This window comes from Netta rufina, assembly GCF_964035555.1.
Source record: "Netta rufina genome assembly, chromosome: 3".
Taxonomy (NCBI): Eukaryota; Metazoa; Chordata; class Aves; order Anseriformes; family Anatidae; genus Netta; species Netta rufina.
In genome coordinates this window covers 118,465,458-118,477,558 of record NC_140125.1, presented here as the reverse complement: position 1 = coordinate 118,477,558, position 12,101 = coordinate 118,465,458, and the positions used below count along the sequence as shown (strand labels likewise).

Sequence of the window (12,101 nt, the reverse complement as noted above, 5' to 3'; positions counted from 1 at the left end):
CCCAAGCTGGGTTCAGATGCTCCGTGCTTCCTGCAGGTCCTGCCTTCTCATCTCTGAGCCATCCCAGCACCAGGCTCTGCTTCTCCTTATGCCACCAAGACCAGCCGTGGGTTCCCTGCTTGCTCCCGTTCCCTCTGCCCCTCCGAGACCTCTTTGTGCCCAGCCATCAGGCAGGGAGCGCCCTGGCACTGCCCAATCCTTCCTCCTTCTCCCCCATCCTTCCCTCTTCTGCCCTGCCTTTCAGCACAGCGAGAACCGGCGCGAGTTGATGTTCATCTTGGTGACCCCGATGAGCTTGAGCGGCGTGGAGAGGCTGAAGGAGCTGACGAGGGGGAAGTCGCAGAAGAGGTCGGAGAGCTCGTCCCGCTCCTCCAGCTCGTACGTGGCGTCGTTGAGCATGCGCTGGTGGAGGTGGCAGGTCTGCTCGATCTTCAGCTTGTTGATGTCGCTGCGGAGGCGCATGAGCTGCCTGGCCAGCTGCTGGTCCTGCAGGCGCATTTCTGCCTGAAACGCAAGACAGAGGGAGGGGAGGGGAGAAGGTATCAGCACGGGCACTGCATGCATTGCTCAGGGTGCTGCTTGCACCAAATCATTGGGAAATTAACGCGGCCAGGGGTGCTACCCCGCTGCGAAGGACTGGGATGGAGGCAAGGGTCTTCCCTGCAATGCATCCCAGTCAAATAGGAGCTCAGGATGGTGAATTGCTGGTTCTGTGCCTGGTCAGCTCTCTGGAGGAACTGGGAAAATGGAATTAAAGCCAGCACACCAAGGCTGATAGATTGGGTATCAGCCGGCACAGGCTTCAGAGCCTCCCTCTCAGCCCTAAGCAAAGCCCAAATTAATCTCGCTCGTAAGGGAGCAGCCACAGTGAGAAGCAGCAATTAGAGGTGGAAAGGAGCAATTAAAAGAACCCCAGAGAACCGATCCCCAACTACCTGGCACGGGTTTCCAGCCTGCATAAATCAGGGCTGGTTCATGACAGTGGGGAGCGCGGCTCCCCACATCCCCCGGGGCTTATCTCGCGGGCTGGCAGCAGATCTCAGGATGGGGCCCCCATGGTCCCCATGGGACAGGGAACAAGCACCCCGTGGGCTAACAAGCTGAATATTTCAGAGGGTTTTTCCTCCCCTGGCACCCAACTTTGAAAGGTGGAAGATTCAGAAGTGATGAAAGGAAATGGATTTTTTTATTATTATTACTATCTTTTTTTTTTTTTTTTAAATTCCAACTCATAATTAAGCAGAAAACTCCTTGCCACAGGATATTGGGAGTGGTGAAGGAAGGAGGCGATCGCTTGGTGAGATTCACAGCGAACATCAGCCTTTACCTGGGGAACAGAAGCCGGCAGACGCCAAGCCCCACTTCTCACCCCACCTCCCTCCCTGCAGAAAAGCAGCAAACCTCAAAAGCCACAAAGAGAAGGGAGTGGTGGGAGAGAAGCCAAGCAGGTGAACCTTGAGGCTTGAATCTCTCCTGGAGACAAGGAGGGAGCAGCACAGGCTGGAAAAGCATCCTCCAGCTGGCCCCGTGTGATGCCCTGACCCTTTTCTTGATGTCTCCTCCATCCCAGGACATGAACCAGCACGAGAAGGAGCCTGCTGGTACCAAGGATTCCTGACTGTGAGTTTATTTCCGGGTATGTTTTTGGTTTTCTTTTTGTTCTTCTTAGCTCCCTGTGGTCTGAGCGAGAAGTTCAGAAGCAGACCCAGGCTACGTGTACATTAATATGTTAAATTGTGCATGGCCACAAAACCTTTCTCTCTGCTCAGCTGCAAGCGCAGTCCTGGCATCCTTTGAGCAGAGGCCAAGGCACACAGCCCTGAGCAACTCCCCACAGGCACCCCTCAGGAGGTAACTTGGGGGGATTCGTCCTCAGCAGGCATTTGGGATACAGCCACCGTGCCTGGATTTAACAGCCTGGACACGGCCAGACCGTACCAGTTTGCCTCCAGGCCTGAAAACCAGCTGCTTGGTTTATGAGTACAGATGACAAGCGAGGAGTAAATTTATTCCTGGGGTAGTGGCTGGAGCACCAAGCTGCAGAGGTGAAGGGCGGAGGCAAAATTCAGCTCAGGATGCTCCACAGGTGGCCCTGGTGTTTCTGCACAAGACCTTTCTCATGTTCAGAGCCCAAGGCAAGGGCTGACGTTAATATAATGTAAATTAATCCGAGCCAAACAAGGCTCTTCTCACTTCTGTCCCACAGAGGCACCGTGGAGGACCTTCCTTGGTGCTCTCAGACAGCATTTGGGGTTCATTGTCTGCAAAGGATTAATTCACCTTCTTACAAATCCCAGCCTGAACTTCCCTCTTGAATTGTTGGCAGGGTTGTGGCAATTTACCTTCTTAAAAAAAAAAATCAACCCAATATTTCCTTGCCCACAGCAGAGCAACGCCACTCGTAGGCTTTTCTTCTACGTGAGTTGAAATGAAAAAAATAAAAAATAAAAATAAATAAATAAATTAAAAAATATTAATTATATCTCTCCCTGTTTCACAATGAATGCTGTGGCTTGACATTTTATCAGGGAGGCGATCGCAGATGTTGTTGGACTGACCCTTGGTCAGTATTTCTTGTCGGTTAATCAAGCTACATGAGAAAAGTCAACAAATGCTTTCACCAGAGGTTTTGAGGAATGTGGGATTAAAAAAAAAAAAAAAAAAAAAGGTTTAGAAAATGAATTAGGAGACCTTTGTGGAGAGGGAATGGACTTGGAGATTGCCATTTCCCTCCTGCAAGCCAATTTCCCTCTTTTTGACCCATTCTTGCTTTCGATGCTTTTCTAAGAAACCATTTTGCTTTTGTGCAAGTTCACAGACAAAGCTGTCTGGGTCGTGGGGAGCAGATTCCCAGCTTTGTCCTTCAGGTGCTCAACCTCTGGTCTCCGTTCCTTTCTTACACCATACCTGGCACCCCTGGCATTTGCTGAACCAGCCCGGCTGGGCAGAAATTATTGTCCTAGACCCAGCCCTTGCAGGCTGTGCTCTGGGGCTCTGCAGGGAAGCAGGGATGAGCTGTCAATGTGCACGTTTTCCCAGGCAGATAAAGTCCTCTTCTGCCCTCCAGGCCAGCAAAACAGATGGACGGGGGACAAAGCCTGGTAGTGGCTGGCTGAAGGACTATGTGCACCGTGGGGAGATGGCACAGGAGAAGTGATTAAGGATCTCTTTTGGAAAGGAGCACGGTCAGGGTCCCAACCTGTGCTCCATGAAGCTCGGGGTGGTGATCTGCAGAGAAGTGGTTGCTTCCCCAGGGTTCGCACTTTTTATTTCTAAAAGATCAAAAGAAAGTGAAACTGGGTGCAGCCACTTGGATCCAAGTGCAGCCCAGCCACCAGACCCTTGCCAAACACTTCAGAGAAGTCGGGCACGTCTGTGTTTAGGTTTGAGGCTTCATCTTCAAAGGTGCTTGGATGCCACCCTGCTGCGGCTAATTTTAGATGCTCACGCCCTTGTGGTGCAACCCACAGCCCCAAACAAGGTGTTTTTTGCGATGCCTGTGGGTTACACAACCCCAAATCAAGCCCAGATGCTTTAGCTAACACATGCAGGACCTGGCATGGGTCGCAAATCTCACCTTTCTTCAGTATTGGGTTTAGACTGTGTAGAGTCCCTCAGAAACTTCATCTTACCTTTCCTGAGGGACGTAGTTACCTCTGCTTTTTGTTGAATTAAGTGGCACTAAAATGTATCCAGGAATGGTAATGGTATGTCTGGGAGAAAGCCCACAGCCAGAGGAAAAGCCTGGCAGCTCAGCATCCAAATGAGGCCAAGAGAGGGACTTACATGTGGACTTAGAGTGCTTAGAGTACAGTGTTTTTCAGAGCTACAGTTCCATCTCTGCCACGTGCACAGACCCATATCCACCCCATGAAAACCCACCATTCTCTAAAAAGGATGGTTGCACCCAAACTGCCCCCTGGGGATGGTTTTGCTCTGTCTAAACACCTCAAACTGCCCAAATTCCAGCAATTTAGAAGTAACAATGGCACTGCTTCTGTGCATGTGCACAAGTCCTTTCACTGCTTGAATTACAAATATGGACAAATCCTTCCTGGACCTTCCCAGACCTGTTATATAGCAGATTTCCAACACAAGCCACTCCATCACTACATCCATCCTCTAGATTCCTCCTCTTTCTCCCCCACCTCCCAAAAATCACACAGCAATCTGGACTGGTGCTCATGACAACAGTGTTTTGGTGCCACATCGACATTTAAAATAACCTAAGTACTTGCTCAACCAATATCAGTGTCAAAAATAGAAATAATAGCAGGAGCTTTGTAAAGCATGTTGCTGAGTCCTATTGCTCTTGATGAGGAAGACAAATTGATCTGAAGTGGAGACACCAACAGAGAGAGCACCTGACTTTCAGGTCCCTTTTCAAAAACCTTTCCTGCATACTGGTTCACACACCTCTGATTTCAGTGCAAAAATGCTGGTGAATTTGAAAAGGAAATCACACTTTCCTACCGCACCACTGTCATTACTGTCCGAAGGCATCCCAGCTTGTGGTGGAGTTTTGTCCTTTAATTACTTGCCACACATTTAGGGAAAAAAAAAAGCACTTCGAAGGCTCAGTTTTAGAACTTGTAAAAATTTGTCTTGACAGGCCAAAAACAAAGCAGAAAATAGAGCCTGACCACTCCGATCCCTGGGTCTTTCACCATACCCTGGCTGGTGGCAGTCTTACTTTCAGTGTTGATGATAAGCAGACACATTTGGCAGCACAGAGGCAAAGAGGAGACAGGAGGAGTTAGGAAGGGAAATGTTCCAGCCCCCGGGCGGTTCAACACATGCTGAGTGCTGCAATTTGCTCGTACACCTACACAGAGCCTCACAGCACAAAAACAAGAGCAGGAATTTGCATGTCTGAATAAATCAGCTTCCCAAGGCCAGATTCTCAGCAGGTCCCAGCTGACGTGGCTGGCTGGAGCTTAGTGGGCATATGCAGACCTAAAAAACAGGGCCAGGCCTTCGCGTGCAAGGTGCAGAATCTGGTCCCATGACTGGTCACCTGGGGAGAAAGACCACGAGCAGCAGATGCACAGTAAGACCTTGGGCTTGTCCTTGGCTTCCCTTCTGACCGTGAGAAGCCTGGACCTGGCTGAACCCGAACCAGAGCAGATTCTGGACACACGGGGACAAATTCCCTGCAGTGTTGGATGACCTCTATTTTGGGAACTGGAAGTAATGCTTCAGGTTTAGCATGTGCATGCAACTAAACTCACTTTGCTTCCAGAACTGGGTGTTACAACACAAACCGCTTGCTGGGGATGGTCTGCTGCATGTGCAAGCTCCTGAAGCTCTAACGGTTTGGCAGGGTGCTCATGGTACAAGCCAAAACCTTGCTAGGCTGTGCTAATGAAACAGCCCCGCCTAAACATGCTGGGAGCTGTGGTGAGGTTTGAACAGTGTGAGAGATGCAGCTATGCTTTGCTTTGCTTCATTTTGTTCTGTAAAGGCACAAGCAGTGGTGTACCTGTGTCCTGGGCACACACTGCTTCTTCCCTTTCATTGGGGAACTAATTTAGAATAATCTAAATTGACTCCTCTTGGACTGCATAGAGTGAGGGAGAATTCAGCCTGCGAAGGAGGATGGCATGGCAGAAGCAGATTTCCCCTGAGTTATGACATGGATCATTTTTGGATGCTGTTCAGAAAGCTGCCCAGATGCTCATGTTGATTCTGATTGTAATGGTAGAGCAAGCAGGGCCAGAGCCTTGGTCATCATCTCATACATTATCAGCGTGCCTCCTGGCACAGCTTTGATTCCAAAAACCAGCAGTGCCCTAAGCAGCTCTAGGCTTGGTTTGTGAGTTACCAGGGAGCCACAGCTCAGGAAAGAGCCCTGGCAGAGTTGGTGCTGATGCAGATGTGCTCGCTCCTGCTATGCTCTGTGGCTGCGTCTGCACCAGGCTGCTTGTGGCAGGGCTGGTGCTGTGCCCAGGTCTGTGGTCTCTGACGTTAAACCAGACCAGAAGGATTTATCACCCACTGAGGGCAACCATAACCGAGGGATGGGTGCTGGAGCCCTGCCTGTCTGCCCTGAGAAGGCTGTTGTCTGAAGGATGCTGCACTTTCTGGCCTTGGATCCTGCCTTAAGCAGATGTAGAAACTCTACAAAACCATAGCCATACCCTGTTCTTAAATCCCCCTGTTCACTTTGCCATCATTAAATGCTGGTAAACAAGGAAAAATCCTGGCTGTGTTGGGATGAAAGGAAGCTGGTTCGTTTATTTCAAAAGAAACTGGGCTTCATCCTTGAAATGCAATGTGAAATGCATCTTTTTGTTCCAGCACCCTGTGAAGCGATGGCCTTGCTGTGTTCTCACTGTTCGCTGGCAGCTCTAACCCAGCAATAGTGCCTCCAACATAGCTATTAAGCTGTGTGGTCAGTCAAATGCATGCTCTGTCTTTTGGGGAAATTGTTCTAAATTACATGAGTCACGTCCAGATCCAGTAAAGACTGGTATAATTAAGAGACAGGAAAATGGAAAGTGAGGAACAATTAGGGTTTGCTTTGCCCTTTTTCTTCCTTAATTTAAACTTTTAATTTTCATCAGATGAGGGTTTATATACCACACCCTAGTCTAAAGGGTAGACTCTAAGACAATTTATACTTTGGGCAGGAGACCAAGAACAAACCAAACCCGTTAAAATCTGGGTCTTTAAGAAAGAAGAAACTGTTCCTTACTGTCTTTGAGCATCTTGAGACTTGGGTTTTACATCAAGCCCTCTGTGACTATGAGAATTCATCACAGATGCAAGCATGGACCCAGGTTCAGCTCTGAGATCAGGAGCTGATATTCTCCAGAGCACCGAGTGATTTTAGGAGATCAACTCAAAACTCTTTGTAATAGTCCTGGATTTCTGAAAGTGCTGCTCTTGTTTTCCAAGAGCTATGGTCCTGAGACACATCTCAGCCACCAAAACTGATTTTCAAGACCACTTGTGTAAATAACTCCTTTAGAGATCAATCCAGATGGCAAGTGCAGCAAGAACAACAAAAAAGTTGTTGAATAAATATTCTTTGGCACGGAAGTCGCAGGGACTTAAAAAATATATATATTATTCACTGTTCTGCATGAGCAGCTTTCCTCAAAGACTTTTGGTGCTTATCAAAAGCAAAGGATTTGCCCAGGAACATTTTCACGATCGTGTCTGAACCACACGTGCTTTCGCAGCCCTCAGGGACCCCATTGCAAATAGCGCTGCCGTCCAAACAGTTGCAAATGCTGTTGGCAATCACAAGGCAAACACCCAATTTGGCAACAGAAACAGAGTCCCGTGACATCAGTTGTATCCAGTTTCCAGCCACGTGGGCCAAATAATAAGGATTTTTTTTCCTTCCATTTTCATTTTCAGTCCAGAAGGGAAGGATTGCTGGGAAGCGCCATCTGTCTCTGCTTGATCATACTCTTGTGCAGAGCAGGGTCCACTCTCCAACCCCCAAAACGGCTGTCCCAGTCCCACCATCCATCCTCTTGGCATTCCCTGGCTCCATAAAGGATACACCTATGTTTCCTGAAGGGAATTATCTCCAGGACATGCTGATTCCTGAGCTGGGCTGGAAGCTGCTTGGGTCAGTGCTGGCAGGCTGGGCCTAGGACCATGACAGCAGCACAGCACATGAAAGCTGAGCTTCCAGTGCCCTCGCCCTGGCTCTGGTTATTTTCCTAACTTATGTGTAGAGTTTATATCTTGTCTTTTTCTCTGTGAAACATGGTTAGCAGCATTTTTCCTTCCTGCTGAACTGCACAGAGCAGGTCAGTGAAGACTGACATAGGCCTGGCCCGCCTGTCATGTCCTCCCCTTGCTTTGGGAAAGCAGAAGGTCTCCAGTCCTTCATCCTGGTGGCTTGTATCAACGAGAAATAAAGATATGTGTTAGATGGGGTGCGTGTCTGAGGCAGGAGGATGACAGAAATGTGGGCCAGTGTCTAATGAAGGAGGACTCGACAGGTGATGAACCTGTGAGAGCTGGCTGAGGAAGGCTCTGCGGTCAGGCTCTGCCATTGTCCCGCAGTGCAGAAATGATTTGGGGAAAGATGGTTCCCACAAGACTTACATAATATTTTAATTAATTAATTAAATAAAAGGAAATAAAAAGGGGGAATTGGGCAATCACTTGGAAGTTAGATCTGCTAATGCTTGTTAAATGGTGACCGGTATGCAATGTCCCACTGAGGGAGCTCCTAAACCACTGATGGCCACAAGCAGCAAGGCTAAATCCAGAATGGGTAAATTCAGCAAGGGCAATGTATTCAAGCTGTATTCACCTGAGGCACAATTAAAGAAGCAGGAGATGGAACAAACTGCTAAAACTCAACTTGCTGTATTTCTTTGGCCTGCTAGATCCCAGCAAGGACTCTGAGATGAACCTGGCCCCTTCTCCAAGGCCATGGGCTCTCTGTCGTTCACCTTTCCCTTTCCCAGGTTGCTCCTGCCAGCCATGCAATGACTGTGGGTTGCTTTTTCACCCGGGGCTGAAGGCAGCTGGGAACAAGGAGCTTCTTGTTTCCCCCTCCTTCTTTTCCCTTGAAAATAAAGACTGCTATCTACCAGGGGCAGGAAACCACTTACCAGTTCCTTCCGGAGCCACGTCAGAGCCTCGTCGATGCTCTCAAAGCCGCCTATTTTCCCTGAGGTAAGAGTCACCTTGTCCTGGGCAGGGTTCCCATTGAGGTGCAGCTGCACCTTCCTCAGAGGGACAGTCTCCTCCAGGCCCTTTTTGGTCTCATTCCCGTCCTCCTCGTCGGCCGGCTGGGGGCTCTTCCATGCTTGCTCCTCCAGCTTCGCCTTCCACTCCAAGTAGGACGGGCGCCTGGTTTCCAGCCTCAGCTTCTCCGTCAAAGCCTTGAGGCTCCTCAGGTGATCATCAGGAGGAACGGCACCTCCAGAGCCACCATCTGTGCTGTCCACCACCTCTTCTATTTGGATTTTAGGCAGAGACATCCTCCCCGGGAGTCCAACGGCATAGGGGTGGGCTCCCACGGGTCAGGGACAAGGGTGGGAAGCCCTCAAGACCGGACCAGCTCACTGCAATGAGCCCAACGTGCCTCCTCCGAGGATAAATCCTGCTCAGGCACCACGCCGAGGCTGGACGGACACCTAGAAGAGAAGCAGAGGGTTGGTTTCCACTTTGAGAAGGAAAAGGGAGCAAGGAGGGAGAGGCAGCTCTTGCAGTGCGTGGGCTTTGGGAAAGGCATGGTGCCAAGGTGCTCCCGGGGAGTGTTACCTCATCCCAGCTCTCTGCCTTGCTTTTGGGGCAGGAACAGACAGGCTTTTTGGGAAGCTCTGGTTACGTGCACCTTCGATTTTAAGGGGCCATGATAAGGTTGCCGATGAGGCCAGGAAACACTGACAGACCCTTCTGAGGCTGTGTCACACAACCCGATGTCCTCTGTCTATTGCTGGGGGTCAGGGTGACTTGGCACCATCCTGCTGCCTCCCCAGCTGGCAATCCTACATATCTCCACTTAAGTGAAAAAGGGACAGATGATAAAGGACAATGTAACCTTCTCCCAAAAGTTTGAGCCCAAAGGAGAGATAGAAATATATATATATATGTATTGTTCGTTTGTTTTCTTGCCCAGTTTTAGGGGGTTGCACTTAGATCTAGGCTTGCTAAAGATGCCAATCTCCAGCTGTAAGATTCAGCTTCCACCCATCCAGTGAGCTTGAGGCAGGAGCAAAGCCCCTGGCCAGTTTGGGGAGTAACCGGAGCACTGGCACAGCTTGGGTTTGGATGCCTGCACTAAGAGAGATCTGGGCTGGTGGTTTCCATCACTGACCAGCTCCAGTTTGCCTCATGGCAGCGGTCCCTCACCCTTGCTGGCTCCTGAGCTGTGTCTGGATGGTGTCCAGGACAATGAGCACCAGCACCGAGGAGCCAGGAGCTTTCTTCCCAGCATCTCCTCCTTAAACCACCGGTGGACCACAGCTTGACCAACCAAACCTTCCTCCGTGGGACAGAGAGCTCGAAAAACTCTGCAAGAGTTAAGCTCAGGCAGCTTCTGCATTCATTTGAGGTAGGATCAGATAAGAGACTTTCTCAAGGTCATATGCTCATCTGTGGCTGAGCTAGGAATAGATCCAGAGCTCTCGTTTACACGTCGAACGCAAAACAAAATACTTTTTGCCTGCCTGGTAACATGCCCAGAAAGACCAGCCGGGACGTATGCAGCTTTCTAGCTGGATGCACTGAAACACAGCAATAAGAGTTACTCAGCCATTCTTCTCCCTGCTATTTGTGCCCACAAAGACGTGTGCAGCTCTGAAATCCAGACCGTAATTACGCCTCTCAAACCTTTTCAGTAAGAAGATTCAATTTAAAATAAACACCAACAGAGAGCAAGATTTATCCTACAATTGCGTGGAGGCACATGGGCTGAATGAGTAGCTGATAATATACACACAGACAGTCCGGGGGTGGAGAATTAGTCATGTTGCGGTCTTGTTCCTGCTCCTATTTATGTTAATGAGAGTTTTATGGTGAGCGGGAGCAAGCCCAGATACTATATCAGGTTGAAGCCAAGCACTCTTGTGCCTGGAGCAACAACAGTTTTCCTTCTTCTGCTGAAAAAATAGATTCTATGGAGGGGAGAGCCGAGGGCTGCCTGTTTGGAGAGTCAGGCCATGCACCAGCTCTTGCACTGATGCTCTGCAGAGCTGAGGGCACGTTAATGAATTTTGCTCCAGCAGCATATTCTAGCCCACTGACATCAATAACGGGAAACACTAATGACTTTGAAGACCTTGTCTGAGTGTTTTTTGCCTCCACTGAGGTGGGGATAGCTAGAGGTGGCAGAATCCAGCTGTCTGATAGAGTTGAACGCACTGTGCTGCTGGATTTGGTATCCCCTAACAGAGAAAACACCTTTATTGTAAGGCTGACATTGCCAAACATTGCACCTACAAAGCAGAGCCCCCGCAAACTCTTTTGTCTCATGTCTCCAGCACAGATCTCCACCTCCCAGCACCTGCTGAGGGATTTTTCTGCCCTGGAAGTGGCACCGTTCCAGCCCACCCTTCACCTCCCAGCTGCAACACCAAGCCCCTCGTTCATCCCATGGGCATCCCTCTCAGCCTTCTTCTCCCAGCCTCCCTGTCCCAGGCACAATTTTCCTCTAGGCTGGCCTGGAATTGATGTGCTTAATCCTTGATTTGTCTTCCTTATGACACTTGGCAGTCTCGATGGGTTCATGCCATGCGGAATGAGGGGTAACAGGAGGTTGGCACCAAAATGGTGACCAAAACCCAAAGGGTTTCCCCCTTTCCTTGCAGGAAAGCTATCAGTTCTGAAGGTACAGGACACATCAGGTCACCGAGTCAACACAACACCTTTAATTTCTTCATTGGGTTAGGCTTCCATGGAAAAAACAGCTTAATTGACCCACCCTGCAAGCTGTCATCCAAAGGGATTAGCAGGAGCGCGCGAACGGATGGAGAAATCACAGGACTACCCAACTGCCTTGGGTGTGAAGTCCTGCCAAGCCAAGGCTCACTGAGCTGGCATGCCCTGAGGCTTGGCTTTTGCACGTTTGCAAGCCAGCAAAGCAAACCCTGACACACCAGACACACCTTGTAAAGCTCGTGGGGAATCCTGTGCTCTAAGGAACCAGGTCCAGTGGCACAACTGGCCACTGCAGCTTCCCACTGCAGAAATTCCTCCATCCCCGGAGCAGAAGCAGCAGACCTGTCCCCATCACACACCCTCAGACATCCCTGCTTGTGGATTAATCCATGAATAAATAGCAGGAGAACCACATGAACGTCTCCTGAGCAAGCAGGTGAGATGGTGTAGGCAACAGGAGGCAGGGGCAGGTGGAGTGTGGTGGGAGAGAAGCTTTGCTTTCTCACCGCTAGCAGTGGATAACACCACGATTCAGATGCTATTCATGGTCAAAAGGGAGATCACATGAAATGATGCCTTGGTCTGCTTTGAATATGAGGTTTTCATGCAGCAGGCATTCACAGGCTGTTAAATTCAGGGCTGTAAAGAAGGGCCCTCAGTGCTTTGGAAGGTCACATGCTGGAGAGCAAAAGGTCTAGGAGAAAAAAGAGAGTGGGGGAGAAAGACTGAGGATGAAAATGGGA

General features: G+C 49.6%; 1 protein-coding gene across 1 annotated transcript; it reads right to left on the bottom strand.

Annotated features, from left to right (window-relative positions):
• Positions 1-240: 240 nt before the first annotated feature.
• Positions 241-8,957, bottom strand: FAM167A (family with sequence similarity 167 member A; the record flags this gene model as incomplete). Its single annotated transcript, XM_084284152.1, has 2 exons — positions 241-504; positions 8,586-8,957. 2 exons carry the CDS (start codon positions 8,955-8,957, stop codon positions 241-243), a joined length of 636 nt encoding a protein of 211 aa, XP_084140278.1.
• Between the last annotated feature and the right edge of the window lie 3,144 nt (positions 8,958-12,101).